Source organism: Conger conger, chromosome 3 (assembly GCF_963514075.1).
Source record: "Conger conger chromosome 3, fConCon1.1, whole genome shotgun sequence".
Lineage (NCBI taxonomy): Eukaryota > Metazoa > Chordata > Actinopteri > Anguilliformes > Congridae > Conger > Conger conger.
The window spans coordinates 32,968,411-32,989,382 of record NC_083762.1 but is presented as its reverse complement, the minus strand read 5'-3'; the positions used below and the strand labels follow the sequence as shown (position 1 = coordinate 32,989,382).

At 42.0% G+C, this 20,972-nt stretch overlaps 2 protein-coding genes across 2 annotated transcripts in view; both read right to left on the bottom strand.

Annotated features, from left to right (window-relative positions):
• Positions 1 to 615: 615 nt before the first annotated feature.
• LOC133124984 (transmembrane protein 272-like) lies at positions 616 to 7,325 on the bottom strand. Its single transcript, XM_061236624.1, has 5 exons — positions 7,013 to 7,325; positions 5,441 to 5,520; positions 4,613 to 4,672; positions 3,847 to 3,929; positions 616 to 2,734 (listed from the first exon to the last, which is right to left on the bottom strand). Exons 2-5 carry the CDS (start codon positions 5,496 to 5,498, stop codon positions 2,366 to 2,368), a joined length of 570 nt encoding a protein of 189 aa, XP_061092608.1. The 5' UTR covers positions 5,499 to 5,520; positions 7,013 to 7,325; the 3' UTR covers positions 616 to 2,365.
• Positions 7,326 to 12,777: 5,452 nt separating this feature from the next.
• atp7b (ATPase copper transporting beta) overlaps positions 12,778 to 20,972 on the bottom strand; it is a 30,682-nt gene continuing 22,487 nt past the window's right edge. Inside the window, exons 17-21 of the mRNA XM_061234762.1 lie at positions 20,761 to 20,903; positions 19,862 to 20,065; positions 19,022 to 19,139; positions 16,268 to 16,370; positions 12,778 to 14,213 (exon numbers count right to left, since the gene is read on the bottom strand). Of these exons, the coding sequence (XP_061090746.1) occupies positions 13,955 to 14,213; positions 16,268 to 16,370; positions 19,022 to 19,139; positions 19,862 to 20,065; positions 20,761 to 20,903 (827 nt within the window). The 3' untranslated portion in view covers positions 12,778 to 13,954. The remainder of the gene's footprint in view (positions 14,214 to 16,267; positions 16,371 to 19,021; positions 19,140 to 19,861; positions 20,066 to 20,760; positions 20,904 to 20,972) is intronic.

Sequence of the window (20,972 nt, the reverse complement as noted above, 5' to 3'; positions counted from 1 at the left end):
CGCTTAGTATCGAAAATGGAGCCGCTACTTGTATGGATAATTAAATGAGTTGCTATTCTCTGGATGGTATACCAGTATATGTATTCCGTATATGAGCAAAATATTCAGTTTGAACATGAATCAAGGCTACGTATCGAAACGTGTTGATGCATTTGATAAGACAACGGGTTGTCTCCAGACACCTCACTTGGTTTGGTTCGCAGCAGAGTGCGATTGCTGTGATCACACCTATTTTTCATACAGTCTATGGTTCACACCTGCCAAAACGAACCGCAACAGTGTTGAACGCAGCTTGCAAAAGCACACAGAAGACCGCCGAAGCATACAATGAAAGACACAACCGATTTAAGGTGGACCGGCGATTCCGAGTTGTGGGCTGCGAATAGGGAACAAACTTGAGCCTTTTACTGTGGACCTGCTGACCCCGAGGCTGTTATTTGCTGAGCAGTTGTACTAAGCAGCTTCATATTAGTTAAGTGCCAAAGCAGCATGCACCTAAAAGACCAGAATTAGTATGAGGTAAAGCTGGTAAATCAGCTGAGCCAGCTAATGTCTTTCATTAGTTTCTCATCCTGACTGAGGAATTGTGCAAATAAACAAATCCAGGTCAGGTGATTTGTACAAGATGCTGGGGATGACTTATCTTTTATTGTTATCTTGCCATGTTAAGATTCCCAGGGAGGTTAATCTACACTTTAAATGCAGTCTGAACTCACGTGTCATACATGCTTTTGCACAATACAATGTACGTTTTTACATGATTTATTTTGGTATTTGCAAATACATTGCTCCTGTTATAATTCAGATGCAAACACATTTCCATAATGCTACAATTACATGCATTACTTAAAATAAATAAATACAAATTGGTAGCCTGCTGAAACACTAAGCAAGACACTTCAAGTAATAAAATAATAAAATGCTGAATATCTAAATTCTAATATTTCACAAAGAATGCATGCTGAGTAAAGGATATTAACATGAAGAGAACAAGATTTTCTCAAGAATCCATGTAAGATCATTTGTACCAACTAAACCAAATACTTTATTAAAATAATGAAAAAACACCAATAAGCAAGTCCCTTCAGGTCAGAGTAACCATTATTTTAACATACATTTACAATTAGGTCCCATGCAGTTGGCCTTAAACATATTTGCATATCATTCAGTGGCAAAATTGCACCACAAAGAAAATAAACCCCAATAAAAATGTTAAAAAGCACCGCTGGTAAGTCTCGGTGCTGTTTTATTTCTAACAACCAAATGAGTGCAATAAAGTATGCCCCTCATTACAACATAAAACATCAATATATTGGTATACAAATCATCCAGCACAGGTAAAAACCTTTACATGCAATAATGTCATACCAAAGAGAAAGGATATTGTGTGGATAAAGGAAGTTATGCAATTGCTATGTGTTTTGTATTCTTTTATTAAAATAAAAGAGCTGTGGTCCTTAGCTTGTAGTCCAGTTAGCTGTGAGATTTCACCCATTTGATCGACTGCTACAGGGTGAAATAACTGCTAGTGGTGCTCAAATATGAAATACCAAGGGTGATGTAAGTACTGTTCTAAAATATGTGATGTATGTTCTTTGTTTTATGAAAATAGGCCTATATTTTGTCTTGAGAGGAGGTAAGGCCCATCTCAGTCAATAGGTTCAGGACCACTGCCTTATACAGTAATAACTAAGTACAAGGAACACAATTTCTTCAATATGGTAACACTTCAAAGGATGCTGAGATTCAGAAATTTTTATGCTCTGTCATGCCATATAATGCAATGTTGTGCTTTGATCATAGCAATCAATTATTATCTTTAAAGCCCTTACTAAGGTAGAAAAAATATTAACAGTGTCATTACATTGTTATGACATTACAGGACATTAGCTGCTTTGACTGTTATTACAATATGTATGGCTTTGCAGTGTACTGGCCCCTAGATATTATTTATGTTAATTTGTGTTTTGGTGTTTTATTATATTAAGCTGTTGGCTTGGACACAAAGGGAGGTCAGGGATGTGAGTGGGCAGCAGAAGAGAAACTGCACTGCACTGGTCACCACAGAACCAAAAAACAACTGAAAACAAAAGGTGGAGACAGGTATGCAGCAGATGTCCTCACCCCCTTGCCCTGCCTTGGCTCCACCCTCTGCTGCATTAACCTTCCTACAAATCCCACAATGCACTGTAGTACCAAAGTTACTCAGTGAGCAAAGAGAAATATAGAAAAAACAACGAATCTTGTCAGCAGAGTTTGCCAAGGCTCTCTTGCAAAAAGAGCTTTCCATCTCAATGGGATCTGGATACATAATTAAAATACATAATTAAAATAAAAAGAATATTGTAAGAACATTGCCAATGTGTCAGTCTTCACCATAGTCTTCCCTGGTGCTGGTGCGGGTGCAAAGATGTAGACACAAGGAGCAGCACAGCAGAAGAAACAGGACAGAGTGGCTGAGTGCCAGCACGAACACAGCAAACACGTACAGCGACTTGCGACAGAACTCGTGTGGCCGGTGGAAGGGCGGGATGAAGTTGGGCACGTAGACGGAGAACACCCAGTAGTTTCCCAGGATGAACCAGATGAAGAGGAAGGCGCTGAGGACCAAGTGCACTTGGTATTTGTAGGCGTTTTGCCGCCACGGGTACTCGTCGTCGTCGTCGTCACCAATGACGACAGACTTGGAGAGGAGGGACCTCATCCTGGTGATGTCATACAGGAGGAGCATCACCTGAAGGTGGAACATTCTCATAATGGTGTTGTACACACAGCCTAGAGTATAACTTGTATGTGTAACAGTCAAAAGATAATGATGACAATGTTATTCTTTTTACCATTGTTTTACTATTATTACTGCAAATTACTATCACTATTCTTGTCGTTGTTATAAACTGCTATGAGCTCAGGGTTGTAATTATGAACTTGGCACAGTATAAAGCTATTTTTTTTTCTGCTGACATTGAATGGAGGGAAATGGTGACTTAAATTAAGGATTTCAATTCTTCTATACTATTATTCTAATCACCTAGTGGTGGTAATATTTATCCCAAAGTTATTTAAATGTAAATGTATAATGACTAACAGAAGAATATAGAAGGATATGAGCTGCATTTGAATACATAGAAACAAGAGCTGACATTTAATCAACATTCGTCCTTAAATTTGAATAAAATTAAAGCAATATTTTTTTCTTTCCGTAGTTCAACAGTTTGGCAAACTATCCATCCATCCATCCATTATCTGAACCCGCTTATCCTGAACAGGGTCGCAGGGGGGCTGGAGCCTATCCCAGCATACATTGGGCGAAAGGCAGGAATACAACCTGGACAGGTCGCCAGTCCATCACAGGGCACATACACCATTCACTCACACACTCATACCTACGGCCAATTTAGACTCTCCAATCAGCCTAACATGCATGTCTTTGGACTGTGGGAGGAAACCGGAGTACCCGGAGGAAACCCACGCAGACACGGGGAGAACATGCAAACTCCGCACAGAGAGGCCCCGGCCGACGGGGATTCGAACCCAGGACCTCCTTGCTGTGAGGCGGCAGTGCTACCCACTGCACCATCCGTGCCGCCTCAGTTTGGCAAACTAAATTGCCAAATTGAGTTTGTGTAAAGCTGCCATTTAAGTCAAAGCTAAAGACAAAATAGTTTCCACTTCCAGGCCTATCTTTTTGTTTCAGTGGCTGCAGTTCCACTACCAACCACCAGATGTCATTATACTACCTGGGCTTTAAGAACCTGTTGATTTAATGTGAAAACTTCCTCACAGTTGTGTGTGCATACCTGTGTGTAGTTTTGGTGGAGGCGGTTCACAGGAGGAGTAAATACTTACCTTTAAGCTGCCGACAATCCCTCCTACAAGCAGGTAGAGTGGAATCATGGGTTGTGCTGGACAGTCATCAATGGTTTTTACTCCTGAAATAATGGAGGAGATTATTTTAATTCAGGACAGAAAGGACCAAATACAGGAAACCAAGTTAGCACATCTGGATCTGAATATGTACCAGCTGAGCATAACTAGTGAAGTGGATAGAAAAATATATTTGCAAAAATACTGTTCCCAATTACTTTAAGGAAGTTGGTAGAACACACCGGACACAATTACACCAGACACATGAACACCAGACACATGAACACCAGATACATGCACACTGAATACATACACACCAGACACATGCACACAGGACATATAGAAAGTAATCTTGAAGTAGCAACAGTATATTTTTTCCCATAATTTAATATCTTCTTTGCTATGGCAAACTGTGATCTGAATTTAGCATGTGACCCTAGCAGAGATTTCAGCATTAAAAAACATGGGTATTTTAAAGAATGGGCTGACAATTTAATCTGAAAAGCAGTTAATCATTCTGAGAGAACTCACTTTCATTGGATTGAAACTGTACTTTCTGCATCTGAATTAGCATGAGGAAAGTAGTCCTTATCAACACAAGCCACCAGATGAATCCAGAAGATTAAATTTAATGTGCTCTTATACAATCTTAAGTGCTTTTGATTAAACTCAACCCCACACACACGCATGCACATATGTGCACATGAGAAAAAACAAGCACATAGACACAGAGATACAAATATCTTACCCACGTAAGCCATAGTAAGAGGAAGGGCCAGGAATGCAAATAGGCCAAACACAAAAAATGCTGGAAAAATTAAAGCATAAACATTCTGTTTACTTTTGACTCCTTGCTTGCTTAGTTTTTACATCTCATTATACTGTACAGTTGTGAGAACAGACTGGACTGCCTTGACTCTTTTTCAAAGCGGTTCCAACTCCTGCCCGCCCTCCCTCTCCCCCTTGCCTTGCTCCTCTCCTTCTGAAGAACCAGCATAGCCCCTGGGAGAATCTCTCTACCCTCAAGCTCGGAAAAGCGAGAATCAGCAACAGAAAGGTCACAAGGTTACCCAAAATGATGTAATAAAGAAAAAGAACAATTTCAGGGTCATGAAGGGTGCTGGAGCCTGTCCCAGTATGCACTTGACAAGAGGCAATAATACAACCTGGATAGAGCGCCAATACATTGCAGTGCACTCACACACTCATACCTAGGGCCAATTTAGACTCTCCAATTAACCTTGCCTCTTTGGATTGTGGTAGAAAAATTAAGCACCTGGAGGAAACCCACGCAGACATGAAGAGCCCAGGCCAAGACCTTCCTGCTGTGAAGCAACAGTGTTACACATTGCACCACCGTGTCACCTTTACACAATTGTACAGAACCTTATATTAACCCACACAGTTCCACACAGACAATTTCAGGAAATTACACACAATACCACAAGTTTTCCCCAAGGGAACACAGTCTCTCATAGGCACAGTTAGCCTGTTTGCCCGTGGAGGGATTGTGCTTCACTGACATAGCTGTCACATCATTAAAATCCATGCTGCCTGGGAGAGAGGGAAAACTCACCATTACTGGCAATCTGAGAAAGGCATCGATGACAGGCCTTCTCTAGACCAGCGGTCATGCTGAATCCCTGTTCTGGTCACCTATGAGAGAAAAAACGCTGACACTCTTATGTGTGTGTGTGTGTGTGTGTGTGTGGGGAAGGGGGTGGAGAGGTGTTGTGCAGTTCAGTGCCCAATCTATTACATTAGATTCGCCATCATGTTCTACACAAACGTAATTTAATTCAAAATATTAATTCATGGTGGCTTCAGCTATCGGATGTTCAGCGTTACGGTTTTGACCTGAATACTAGTTGGCAGCACTTTTATTTCAAGATTCTAAAAACCAGTTTTCTCTGTGTAGGTGTACTATACTTAATAATTTAAGAATTCAATATTTAGGACCGGAGGTAATGTCAATGTACTTGGTCGTCCCCATATATTGATATCTTATACACTCTATTAGGTGAGCACTTTATTAGGTGTTTATTAGACTAATCTTTCTACTGCTGCTTCTACTTCTACTGCTGTAGCCTATCCACTTGCTATCCACAGAGTTATGATGCATTGTGAGTTCAGAGATGCTCTTCTGCATACCACTGCTATAATGTGTGGTTATTTGCATTACTGACACCTTCCTGTCAGCTTTGACCAGTCTGGCCATTCTCTCCTTATGTTTTTTGCACCATTCTTTTCAAACTCTAGAGACTAATGTGCGTGAAAATCCCAGGAGATCAGCAGTTTCTGAGATATTCAAACCACCCTGTCTGCCACCAACAATCATTCCACAGTCACTGAGATCACATTTTCCCCATTCTGATGGTTGATGTGAACATTAACTGAAGCTCCTGGCCCGTATCTACATGATTGTATGCATTGCACTGCTGCCACACAATTGGCTGATTTGATAATCGCATGAATATGTAGGTGTAATAAAGTTAAACTTTTCCCAATGAAGTGCTCGGTGAGTGTGTATCGATATATTTTCACATACACTCGTCTCAGAGAGCTTATTGAGTAGCTACCAAACTGTTCCAGACTGTATAACCTATGCATGTAGCCAAACTCAGGTTTAGTCAGACAACAAGCGTAAACGATCTCGCTATTACGCCATGTAGTATCATGTTTTCCCGTTATTTTAATTCCAAGTTGTTTTCAGTCATATCAATGCCATGTTTGTTTTCGTGCATGCATTATGATGTCATCGGTATATTGTGCATATTATATCGAGGTTTCCTGATCAATTGACAATAATGGATGGATTGAGTATATAATGTTTACATTGTGTGCTTGTCATCACAAAACCGGTGCGTTTTAGTGTATGACAATATATACTCAGATGGCCCAATAAAGACCCAATTGTTTTTTGTGATTATCAACACATCAGTTTTGAAGCATCAGCAAATTATCGGTAGTTTACAGGTGATGCAACCAACGCACTTTGCAATGGTGATGGAAGTTATTCACAAAATCTGCATTTCCCCCATTCGAATAAACCACCTGCACACATGCAAATACGAGAAAGATACGACTAGACTTACACATAAAAAGAAACCGTGTTGCAATATTTAGCTGACAAAGAAAAACATCTTACCTTAACAGTCTCAAAAATGCACCAGCGAAAAAACCAGTGCTTGTAGGCTATGACACAAGGAAGGTGTTTGACGTGCAGTACCACTACTTATCATATCTTATCTGACACTACATTCCGCAGCCTCCGTGAGAGATGCGCGTTTCCAATCGCGATTTTCTCATTTGCAGTAGGACGCACCTCCAGACTAAAACAACTCGTTTCTCCACCCCGTAATTATGCACGCAATAAAGCTGATGGATGAATAATTTTTTCGCTCCAACCACGGCAGCAGTTAAGGATAGTGATATTGGTTTCGGATGCTTGTGCAGATATAGGCTACTGCTCATTTAAACTATGTCCAGTTTCACACACTCCTCAAGTTGTGTTCACTTTAACCAACGCAGCACAATGCCAGATAGTAAACGTCATGAAGTCCATGCGAAACTGTACTAATTCAAATTATCATAATATCGCTTTTCAAATGGTTACTGATAATATAAAAACTAGGCTATTACTGGACATCAAACTTAATTTAAACATGATACTGCAGAACTATTATTCCCAGTCCATTAAGGAGTAGTATGCTAATGCAGAGTTCATCGCAGACTTAAGTAGCTTCCTCGCTTTGATGAATGGACATTTCAATGCCGTGAGCACAGTAGACAGGATGGAGCTGACAGGAGACACGTTAGATCTTCCCCGAATGGAAACTAGTGGAAATCCTCAAAGCTGATCACTATGGATAAAGCGAATAACACGTAAACATTGAAGTTCATGGGCACCACTGCATGCAAACAAGTATTTGAGCAAAAGCTCGCATAACCAAACGGAGTGGACGTAACATATGAAACTGTGTGGTGAAATTGTGTGGTGACATTTTAATCACATTCTGTACAGCCTGACTCTATATTTTTGGAATGGAGACTGGTGGGATTGTTACAAGGGCCCGCCTCGAATGTTCGGTATTATAGAATTCAATTTGATATGATATCTGCTTTAGATCTCATCACTGTCTCTGTGCGGTGACATGACATTCATTTTTGATAGGTGGCGGGGTGAAAGATTTAACTGCGCTGGTGCTGTCCATGGAATGTAATAATCATTGGGATGTGGTCAGTTCATCAATTCTGCATACATTCTAGCCCACGCATCTGAAGCACAGCTGGCTTCCGCCTCCCGGCTCAGATTCCCACGCTGTCTGTCCTTATGGCCTGCGGACACGCCGCAGTCGACATCCTCCCGCACTCAAAATAAGAAAAAAGGACACTGCCAAACTAATAAGGGTCAGATGAGCACATAGCCTACAATTCGCAGCGCAACATGCGGCCTGACTATGTCACTGCGTTTGTAGGCTTGTCTGCGTTAAATTGTCTTATTTACTAAGGCTACATTTAATTACGTAAGCAGCGAATGGTACTGGCTACTAATCTCATTTTTCGTATGAAGCGGAGCGCAGTTAAAAAACCCTCTGCAATTAATTGAATATCTTCATTGAATGTGGGGAAATTATCTTTTGGTAGGACGCGAGAGCGTATCGATCATGTTGGTCACCGCAGGACAAAATGTGATATTCCAGTTGTGGCTGCAATTGTCCATTGAAATGATACAGATGTAGGCAGATTGTATTTCTTCGAGAATAATAATAATTTCTATAGTTGGGTGTTTGTCACAGACGTCGCAGGTGTACTGGCACTTTTGGATAATAACTGTATCCTGTAACTGTGTCCTGAGGACCCACTGTGTATTTTTGTTCTAACCATAGTAACAAGCTCTGTGTTGTAATGAGCTGAAAATAGTTCTAAATTAAAGTTTTACATCTACTGAAGTATGAATTACCCTCTAAAAGCGACTTCATGCTAGAAACAGTTTTGCATACCCTTGAAACCTGAAGCAATTTGTGTAAAACAGAGTTTACTGACATGGCAACAAGCCAGACCTCCACTGTATTAAAATATGTTCAGCCACACAATAATGGTAAAACATGTATTCACCACCTTGGCTATGACACTAACCAGCATACACAGTGGATCCCTGGGACCAGGGTTGAGAAAAACAGTACTTTCACAATAATATTCCACCTTTCAAGAGAGTGATTTCATTGAGAGACAGAGACTGTACATTTACATATTCCAGGCCTTCCATACTTGAGGGAACAATTTCTTGAATAAACTTTACTTATTTCACTGCCATTTAATTTATTTATAAATTTTTTATTTAGTTAACATTTTTTTCCTATTTTGGTAGCCAATTGTACCCTATCTATTCCAATTATTGCTGTTAGCTGAGGATACATCGTCAACACCCCCATTCCTTGGCGGCCCGAATGGATCTAGTGATGCTGAGATCCTTCTTCAAGCCGTATCTCGGCTGTTACCATAATTATGAGGCGCTGCTCTGCACAGCAATCCTACTAACCCTGCCGAGTCCCTCTCAAGAAGTTGCAAGCCAATCATTCTGTTCCACGAGCCAAACTCGAAACCTTGGTGTGTAAATGTAGTGGATACCTGCATCATGGTCCGTTACTTTAGCCATACACCACCATGGCTTCATCGCTTTTTCACTCTGAGTAATTGAGGAGGGTGGAGAGGTAACCAAACCTGAGAATAAAAGGAAGGCAAATTAATAAATATTCACAAAACATACCAGTTTGAGTTCCAGTTCTATATACCCGAGTCCAGTTTCAGAGAAACAAGAATTTAGTTTGCTCTACAAATACACTGAGTGGGTATCCATGGAAACAGACTGGCTTTGTGTGGGCCCCATTACATAAGGGTCTGAAGAGTCTTAACAAAAGCTTAAACAAGAAGAAATAAATACCTGTCATTCAATACACTATCTTCAGTCAATTGATGAATCACAATTCTATTCCAGATATAATCTTCCAGCACTTTCAGGCATTATGGATAAAACTGATATCAAACATTATGCCCAAATTGTGCAAATGCTTAGGAAACTCAGCATGTCATCAGGAGCTTGCTCATCTGAGCAAATCAGCGCGTTACAGGGTAAACTCTTCCTTCACACTCAGTCTCATGAAGCCTTCAACAGCCACTTTGAGCACAAGGTAATTCAGTATCTACGGTTCCAACAACCTGGCAAGTTCCATCAACTTGGGTATTTACAGTGCTGTGAAGTATTTGCTCCCTTCCTGACTTCCTCTATTGTTGCCTATTTGTGACAATGAATAGTTAATATACAAACTTTAATATTAGACAAAGGGAAACCACACAAAACACATTTTTAAAAATGATTCCATTTGTTTACTGAAAGATTTTCACCCCCAAAAAGTTTAGGCTTACCAAAATCATCCGTTTGGAACATAATTAAGAAGAGAGCACTGGTGAACTGAAAAACTGGCAGACAAAGGAAGACCTCCACAGCTGATGACAGAAGAATTCTCTCCACAATACAGAAAAATCCCTAAACACCTGCCCGACAGATCAGAAACACTCTTCTGGAGTCAGATGTGGATTTGTCAATGAACCCTGTCTGCAGAGGACATCAGGAACAGAAACAGAGAGGCTACAATACAACATGCAAAACACTGGTGAGCCGCAAGAACAGGATGGTCAGTTTACAGTTTGCCAAAAAGTACTTAAAAAAGCAACCGCATTTCTGGAAAAACGTCTTGTGGACAGATGAGACAAAGATGAACTTATATCAGAGTTATGGCAAGAGCTAAAGCAACAAAGGAGTTTTTAGAAACTAAAACATTTTGAAATTATTGAGTGACCAAGTCAATCACCCAATCTGAACCCAATTGAGCATGCCTTTCATATGCTGAAAAGAACCTAAAAGGACTAACCCTAGAAAATCAGCTAAAGATGTCTGCAATACAGGTCTGGCAGAGCATCACCCAGCAACTGGTTATGTCCATGAATCGCAGGCTTCAAGCAGTCTATGCATGCAAACAAAATTCTACTAAAGACTACTTTCATTCACCTAACACTGCTGTGTCCCAAACATTATGGTGCACTATGAAACACTACTGTAATTTCTACATGGTGAAACCAAAATGTATAAAAATGCTCTATATTAAAATCTTTAACCACAATTTTTTAATTAGAAATCTCAAATTGAGTACAGAGGCATTGTAAATGTAGGCTGTGAACTGTGTGTATAAGATGAATATATGGAAGGAAATAATACAAAGCTCAATTTTATCTGACAAAGTGGAGCATCGAGTCGTGCTTGTGGTTGTATTTGGAACGAAGAGGATATCTAGTGCCTTCTAAAAATATGGGCTGACAATTACATAAGGCAGCAGTTGAAGGAAACCCATAAAAATACAATCCCATAAATGCTCATTGAATGATCTAGGAGCAAGGAGATAGAAGGCTCCCAAAGGATTCTTGAGCAAGGAAACACAAGCACATCTTCTTCCAGAACTATTTTTTCGCAACATGTGACGTATACATTATCAAGCAGCATTTAACGGGTTGGAATGTCCTCAATTTCCGGGCCAGTTGAGACGAGAATGGAAAAAATATGTGATTGGAATGAGCCCCTTGGGTTCTTTGTGAAGCTAGGAGCAAGGAAATGACACAAGGAAAGGAAGCAAGGAGTTAAAAATAGGGAACTTATTGGTGCAGACTTTAGAAAACAAACTAGTATAGAAACAGCCTAAACCTCACTCATATGGAACCTTAACATCAGAGTGAAGTATTAGCCACAAAGTTTCTTTTGAGGGTTACAGCACTTTTTATACAAAGTCCCCCCAGTTTTAGGGGACCAAAAGTAATTGGAGAAATTAACTCAAACACAAATGAAGTCAACATATTCCATATTTCATTGCAAATCATTTGCAATCAACTACTGCCTGAAGTCTACAACCCATAGACATCAGCAAATGCTGGGTATCTTCCCTGATGATGCTCTGCCAGGCCTGTATTGCAGCCCTCTTCAGCTCCTGCTTTTTTCGGGGTCTATTTCCCTTCAGTCTAGTCTTCAGCAAGTGAAATGCATGCTCAATTGGATTGAGGTCGGGTGACTGACAAACATTCCACTTTTTGTTTCCTTTGTCAGCAGTGACATCAACATCAGCGAAGTGAGCAAGTTCCAGTCACAGTCATACATGCCCAAGCCGTAACTCTACCTCGGCCATGTTTGACAGGTGAGGTGGTATGCTTTGGATCATGAGCGGTTTCTTTTTTTTCTCGAAGTTTTGCTCTTTCCATCACTCTGGTACAGATTCTTCGTCTCATCTCTCCATAATATTTTGTTCCAAACATCTACAGGTTTTTTTAATGTATGTTTTTGCAAACTTTAACTTGACCATTCTATTCTTGAGGCTTGCCAGGAGTTTGCATCTTGCAATGAACCCACTGAGCTTATGCTGGCGTAGTCTTCTCTTGATGACCTACATCCTGGAGAGCGTTCTTCATCAGTTACAAAGTCAGTCTTCAGTCTTCACCATTCAAAGGATTCTTCTGTCATCCACTACACTAGTCTTCTGTAGTCTACCAGGTTGTTTGCCATTGCTGAGCTCACCAGTGCGTCCTTGAACATTTTGTACAATGTACGAAATAGTTGATTTTGACACCTATGTTTTTTGTCTATGTCTCAGATTGAGTTATTCACACTTTTCAGCCTAATGATGGCCTGCTTACTGGCATTGACACTTCTTTAGTCCTCATGTTGAGACAACAACAGACCAATTGTCCAATTACTTTTGGCCCCCTAAAATTGAAGGGACTATGTATGAAAAACGGCTACAATTTCTACATTGTTCATCCAATATGGATGTAAAAATCTTCAAATTATAGATATGAAGTAAAAGTCTGCACTTAAACTTAGTCATTGCTTTATTTTAAATTCAGTGTGCTGGAGTACAAGGCTAAAACAACAAAAAATGTGTCACTGTCCAAATACTTACAGACTGCACTGTACAGTATATCTTGTCATTTTGTCTGTTTTAAATTAAATCCCTTCAACCAGGTCATTTCTGTCAACAGCCATTCCATATATGACTCTATCAACCCAGTCATTTTATATTTATATAATTTTAAATGGTCATATTATTCAAAATGGTCATGTTATTGTTGTGGTTCTGACAATTTGGTCATTTTGTGTTTGTTACCTTCAACCTGGTAATTGTATATGTGTGCTTCTGTCAGCCTGGCCATTTCATGCCATTATGTCTAAGGCATGTCCAGTCCCTGAGGGTTGAGATGGCCACCCACAGATGTAGTACTTTCCTCCTAAAGCCCTCCACATCCGCCCATTAACTGGCCCCCACCCTCTATACTTTAAACACTCTAAACTCCATAGGGACCCATTAATAACCAGCCAGTACAGCACAGTGATAAAGTTCTCTGCTATTGATTAGGCACAAAGGGAGGCTACTCAGGAGCCAATATTATATCTCCTGCAGCCTGTTTACTTATCTGAGGTTGTACACAGAGACACTAAGGCATTTCAGACACAGCCAGAAACGGATGCTTTCCCTGTGGCTAAGCTCAACGTTCCCCATTACCGACCCCTGCAGTCCCCTCATTGCTGGGCACTCCTCAACCCGGGCTCCGTATATCGTTCACTCTTTTCTTCAGAGCGAGTGACCACGGCTGCCCAGTTCTCTGTAGGATTCACAAGAGTTCTCTGAAGTTCACAAATCAGAGCGTGTGCAGCAGAAACCGTCTTCTGCATTAGCATCTTCATCATCACCAACATGACCAGTAATGTCCAGACACAGAGCAGGCACATTTGCCTGCCTCTCCACCTGATTGTAGAAACCACCACACCCCTGTAAAGCCCCTAGTGTGTCCTGTAGCACTCCGATCCTGGGGCAGGATCTACATTAAATCCCTTTATGGTCAAGGGTGTGAGGCCATGACCTGAATGAAATAGTAAGAGGCACTCTGTGTGTTCATGTGTCCTTAGGTTTGAGGAGCAGAGGCTCCCCCTGCTGGTGAAATGAGTCGAGCGCCACCCCCTCCACCCCTCCCCACCACACCCCCGCAGACTCTACGCCATGAGGTCGTCTCCGCGATCACTGTCCAGCAGAGAGCAGCGGTCCTGGTGGGACAGAGAGGAGGCGATGGACTGGCGGCTGCTGCGGCTCACACGGTCCCACAGGCCCAGGGCGGGGCTGCGGGCGGGGCTGCGGGCGGGGTTGCGTTCGCGGTCGTCCAGCCCCACGTGCATGCTGACCTGCGAGGGGCTGAGACTCCGCAGCTGACCCTGTGCCCGCAGCTCGTACCGCTCGGTCGAGGTCTTCTTAAACCTGTGAGAGGCAGAGGGAGAGCAATAACAATTCAGACACTGTGAAATAATAAGACAAATAATGGTAATTACCAATGTTATTGTTACTGTCATCATTCTTGTTATTATTTTTATTATCGACTTTGTTGCCAAGGTGCTTGACTGGGAACTGGAAGGTTGGTGGTTCAAGCCCCAGTGTGAACACAATAAGATCAGTGCAGCTGTTGGGCCCTTGAGCAAGGCCCTTAAACCCACATTGCTCCAGGGGGGGATTGACCTCTGCTTAGTCTAATGAACTGTAAATTATTGTAAATAACTGTAAACAACTGTAAATAACTGTCTGCCACAAACAATCATCAACGTCACTTAGATCACATCTTTTCCCCATTCTGATGGTTGATATGAACATTAACTGATCCGTATATAAATGATTGTACGCATTGCACTGCTGCCACACAATTGCCTGATTAGATAATAAGTAGTTCCTAATAAAGTGCTCGGTGTGTGTATTTCCTGCCTATAAACCACCTAGAATTAGAGAGAGAGAGAGAGAGATAGAGAGAGAGAGATAGTGATAGAGAGAGGAAGAGAGAGAGATAGAGAGAGATAGAGAGAGAGAGAGAGAGGGGGAGAGAGAGAGAGATAGAGAGAGAGAGAGAGAGAGAGACGGACTGTTGATTTAACAGCCATAATTTTTAATTGGTGGAGAGAGAATTCTAGAAAAATGTTAAATTCCTATAATTATTCCTTTTGTTACCCAAATATGTTCAACAATATGCCTATTTTTTCATTTTGAAAAATTAAGAGTAAGAAAGGAAAGAAAGTGGAAATTATCAAGCTGGGAGGGACATAAACGCATTACATAACAGAATAATGGAAAATACAGACAGGAATATCACAGCCTGAAGGCCAGGATGAGGTAGGCTCAGCAGTTTGCCAGGATGCATGTAAAATGTGTAAAGTGAAACATACTGCACTTCAGCAACGCATTCATCGCCTCGTGTGCCACAGAATAAAGCCCATTTGTACTGAATCGACTTAAATAACGTGGAGGAGATAGCAAAAGAAGCAGTACAGTACATACACATACGGTACATACATGTGCACTTGCACGCACACACACAAACACACGCACACACATACACACACGCCAGAATCTGAAAACAGAGGACCAGAGGTGAGGCGAGGGTTGAACAGTGTTCCGTCTGCAGTAAGGAGTGGGCGGACACCCCAGAGATGGCGTGTTGGATACCCCCCACCCCCTCCCCTCACCATTCGATTTTCTGGTTTCTATGGTGATGCACCTTTGGTAGACATACTGGATATTTAGATTACAACCCAGAGGGGGGGGGGAAAGCATTAGGAGCTCAGTACCCTCGCAAGAATTGCCCTCTTGCTAAAACGCCCCCTCACTTACAAAAGAGCAGCTATAACTAGTGCGAGTGCAAAAAACAAAGAGAGGAAAGCAGAGGGAGAGAGAGAGAGAAAAATAGAGGGAGAGAGAAAGAGAGAAAGATAGAGAGAGAGAGAGAGAGAGAGAGAGAGAGAGAGAGAGAGAGGGAGAAAGATAGAAAGACAGGGAAAGAGAAAGAGAAAGACAGAAAGACAAGGTTAGGTTAGGTTTTGCGCCTGGCTGTAACTGGAACAGCAGAACTTTCTCTGAGAACCTGACCCCAGGGGGCACACTTGAGTGCATTGGTGTTACTGTGTTGCTACTAATTTTGGGTGAAGCTATTGTTCCCAGCTGCTTGTTGAAGGGAAAAATGTTAATCAGTTTAACACACTTCATACCAGTTCCTTCATAAGGTGCCTGTGGGTCCAATATATCAGTGTTGATAAGGGCTGTCTAAAATGGATTTATAAAAATAAAGCAGATAACCTCATATGTTCTGAAACGTTTGCTTTTTCTGCCCCCAAAAAAGAGAAATGTGCCAAATGTACAGTCAGTTAAGTAGTAGTAGATAAGTACATAGCTGGGTGACAATAAAGGTGCTCAGGGGAGAAGTTACAGGCAAGCAAGTAAGTATCAGTATCACAGATGATTTAACTCAGATGATTAGAGATAAATGAACTCACAGTTTGAGCAGCAGAGATGAAACCACCACAGACACTGAAGAGGCAGCCATTGCTGCAGATCCCATCCATGGCTGCAGTACCAACCCCACGGGCATGAACACACCTGCAACGCAACAGATTACTTGTGACACACAAATGCCTACACCCGTTACACGGCTGCAACTGTACATACAACCAGGAACATAAGTCAAAACATAGGCTTATATCAGGGGTCGGCAACCCTGGTCCTGGAGAGCCGCAGGGTGTGCTGGCTTTCATCTCCACCTTAAAATAAGCAACCGATTCAGACCCAAGAAACCAGGTGAGGTGAGTTAACTGTGCAATCAACGGCTTTCATTGATCAATTAATGCCAAGTAACAACAAAAGCCAGCACACCCTGCGGCTCTCCAGGACCAGGGTTGCCGACCCCTGGCTTATACACATGCTATAGCACAACCTACATATACATTCACCTTCAACACACGGATACCTGTAGATATAGATAGAACTATTTGCTTGATATAGTAGGGCAGCACAATGGTGCAATGAGAAGGTCCTGGGCCTTTTTGTGTAGGGTTTGCATGTTCTCCCTGTTTTCTCCAGGTACTCCGGTTTCCTCCCACAGTCCAAAGACATGCAGGTACGGTTAATTAGAGAGTTTAAATTTCCCCTAGGTATGAGTGTGTGAGTGAATAGTGTGTGTGCCTGGAGATTGGTGGCATGTCCATGGTGTATTCCTGCCTTTTGCCCTATGCATGCTAGAAAATTAAGCACCCCCTGTAACCCTGATTAAAATAATGATGGATTAGGTAACGGGCGGAAATTTGAAGTCAGTGATTGCGCCTGTCCATGGAACAGTGTGTTTGGAATGTGCTACCAATGGCTGAGAAAATATCAATGACAGACGATCGGCTCAAAGAAACATGAGTCATTATTTTGCTGTGTTCAAGTCTGGGTCATTGTCTGCTGTAATCCTAAAAAAAGACCTCAGAATATACAATGCAGTGAATTCTTTCCCATGCATTTTTGCTTTTTTTCTGCCAAGAAAGCAATGCAGAATCCTGTGTTAACACGACCACTGTAGGTATAAAAGTCAATTTATGTTTTAATATGTGCAGAAGAGCACATTTCTGTGCAATTCTGGAATAACCTTAAATTCAGACTAAACCTGTTTTTGAAGAGGTATAAGTGTTTCTAGAACATTCATTCCCTGAAAAGCTGGAAAGTCGCACTAAAAAATGCCAACTGAGGAAAGGGACTGGTATGAACGCTCCAAGGGGATCTTGTGATACTGAATGATCCTTGCGCTCCTGCCCTGGCTAACAGCCAAAGACCCCTAGCAATGCTAGAATGTGAGCCCATCATGTATTGGTCAGTTCTCTTTATCCGACAGAAAGGCAGAAGAATGCTGACTCACAGTTGCTATCTGCTCTGTTTCGGCTGATCATTCAGGACCCCTCAGTTTCCATGCCCCAGGGTACGTACCAGTGTTCATTTGTATCTAAATCATTGCTGCTGGCTTTCCATTGTAAAGCAGCACTTGATATATGCCTTCATTGGCCAATGATTCAGTTATCTTCTTAAGATTCAGGGTGCAGGGTGCAGAATGAGCTCAATTTCCCAGAAAGTGATTTTGGGGAGGAAAAGCGTAGCAGCAATCCTGGAACCTGAAAGCCACTGGATCAATTCTTAAAAAAATGTAAAATCAGCAGACCAAAGAAACCAGATAAGGTGGATTAACTGTGCAATCTGCAATTTCAATTAACCAGCTGTAGTGAGAAGTGACATTTCATCAAACCATATATGGGAGCTGTGCTATGATGACAGTGAATTTAAGGATCTGAACCAATCTTTGTACTTCTTTTCACTTGCTCAAATAAATCAGCAATTGAGTGATCCCATTATCAGTTCCCAGTACTGAGTCACAATGAAACGCTCTCGGAACAGGGCTGGCCAGCTCTGCTCAGTAGTATATCAGTGTAACCCCACACCTGCAGGGGGTGGTGTGTGTCTTTGTTCCAGCTGGACACTCAGCTAACTAGCTAATATTGGTCTACATTTAACATCTCTGACTTGCACAGTCAGGTGTGCACAATTCATGGCACTTCTCAAAGGTCAGTCGAGATCAGTCGTCCGTATGTATTTGGACAGTTGGAACAATTTGTTCTTCTGGCTCTGTAGTTCAGCACATTGGATTTTAAATGAAACAATACATGTGAAGTTAAAGTGCAGACTGTCACCTTTAATTTCAGAGCATTTACATCCATATCAGGTGACGTGTGCAGGAATCATCTCCCTTTTTATACATAGTCCCCCATTTTAGGGGACCAAAAGTAATTGGATGGTTGGCTGCATCTGATTAGTCAAGTGTATTCAATTCCTTCCTTAGTGCAGGTGCAAGAAAGCTTTCAGTATTTAGTCTTGATTCTATGCTTTTGATTGCCTTTGGATTATTGACATTTGTCAACATTAAGCCCAGAGTTGTGCCAATGACAGCCAAGGAAGCCATTATTAAGCATGACAAACCAAAATGCATTGCCATGTGTTGTGTGATTTGTTGATAAAGATTAAACAGTAAAGGGACTTCTTCAGCATTTATATTGAGAAATATAATGTAATGACTAACCACAAGACCCAGTCAAATAAATTCTGATGAAGCTGAGCTGTTTCCATGTATCACATATAAACAGAAAGAACAATATTTTTCCCATTACGCATGAGAGTGAGGAGGTCCCTGCCTGTTTTGTCACAGTCAGTCAGATCTGTCCACTCACCAGCTGCTATGGGAATCCCCAGCAGATTGTAGATCAGAGCAAAGACAAAGTTTATGCGTATCCTCTGCACCGTTTTCTTAGACAGCTCAATGCTGGCCACCACATCCAGCAGGTCGTTCTGACGAGAAAGAGGAATTAGACAGACACACCAAATTATTTGAGGTCTTAAGTCTTTGAATGCTACAGCAAGACATCTGAGTTGAACATTCCACAGCAAGCATGATATACTTAATGGAAACACAGAAATCTGAACGGGTAGCTATATTGATATCCTGCCATTTTAAATGTAGAACTGGGAGAAAGGATCCCCAAACAAAGGGTGCCATATACAACCCTCAATCTACACAACTTCCTCCCAAACCCTATAATTAGCAGAATGGGCTATATGCTATTCTAGCCCTCATAGGTTCTGCTGCTGTTTGCACTGTGTGGCACGGCTAGCCACTGGACCCTGGAGAGCTGCAGGAGCTGGTGGTTCATTTTAACTCAATACTTCATTTATTACTTCAGTGAAACAGTTGATTACACTGTTAACTTACCACACCTGAAATTCTTGGGTGAACATTTGATTTGACCTCAAAAATAAAAACCAGAATATCCTACGGCTCTCTATAACCAGGTTTGGCCACCATGAGGGCCAATCTGTTTTGGGTTTTCATCCGAACCTCTGCTCTTAATTGTTAACTTAGCCCAACTATGTATTTATTTCTGATAAAAGCTCTGAGGAGCAGTAGCAGACTGCCCATGCATCCTAGACTTGAAACATTTTACTGTGGTCTGATATAGTAGTGAATCAGAACTGGGTCACAAATGACCCCCGTTCTGTTGCCCTGCCCTTACCCTGATGAGCACCACATCTGCGGCCTCGATGGCCACGTCGGTGCCGGTTCCTATGGCGATGCCCACGTCGGCCCTGGCCAGGGCCGGGGAGTCGTTGACCCCGTCGCCCACCATGGCCACCTTCAGACCCTGCTCCTGCAGCTCCTGCACCTTGGCCACCTTGTGCGAGGGCAGCACCTCCGCAAACACCTTCCTGATGCCCACCTGCAGGGCGGCTCACACGAGCACAGGGAAAACATGGGTCACAGGGTGCAGGCAAGGGGGAGTCAGGGATCAGCAAAAATCTTATCTTTTACCGTACCAATATTCCGGATATTCCCAGAAGACAGCGAGCGTACAGGCATGGTATCATGAGTAACAGTAACATCTTTAAACAATCAAAAGTCTTGTTCGATAGGTAGCTATGTGGAAAAAAAAAATCTTGACATGTGAATGAAACCTGCATTGTATTGGTTTGGTCCTGGGAATGAGAGTTAAGCATTAACATTATTCAATTACGATTTTAATTGAAGAACTGTTATATGAATCAATATTTAAGCTGTATTCAACATGTTAAATATTTCTATATTCATTTAATTGCCATAATATGAATATCGACATGATAAAATCCATCAAATCAATACGTCAAAACATCACTGAACCCTACATCAAACAATAATAAAGCTTGCAACAAAGCTTGGATGGAACTAAAACCAGAAACATCTCTGACACTGTCATGCAGTACCATTGCCAACCCAGCTTCAGACTCAAGCTCACTACAGCTTTTGGCTCAAGCGGGCTGGCCTGACTGTGGAAAGGTGCAGATTGAGGACAACTGGTAACCTGAGGAACTCCTGCAGTGGCAGCCACCTGAACCCTGGCCAGGATGAACCCGCTCTGTGCCGGAAGGAGCCTCTCACCTGTGTGGCGATGGCCTTGGCCGTGCGGTGGTTGTCACCGGTGATCATCACCACGCTGATACCCATGCTGCCGAGCGTGTGGATGGCCAGGGCGGACTCCGCCTTCACCGTGTCGGCGATGGCCAGCATGGCACACAGCACACCTGACACACGGATAACAGAACTGAACTGCCATATCATTCCTGACATACACAGTACCGTCTATAGATGGC

What these genes read in the sequence shown, in the direction of transcription:
- LOC133124984 (XM_061236624.1), bottom strand. Translation starts at nt 5,498, where the DNA reads ATGACCGCTGGTCTAGAGAAGGCCTGTCATCGATGCCTTTCTCAGATT. An exon ending in TCTTACTATGGCTTACGTGG is followed by an intron (nt 3,930 to 4,612) that starts GTAAGATATTTG and finishes CCATTATTTCAG; the next exon opens with GAGTAAAAACCATTGATGAC. An exon ending in GGATTGTCGGCAGCTTAAAG is followed by an intron (nt 2,735 to 3,846) that starts GTAAGTATTTAC and finishes TTCCACCTTCAG; the next exon opens with GTGATGCTCCTCCTGTATGA.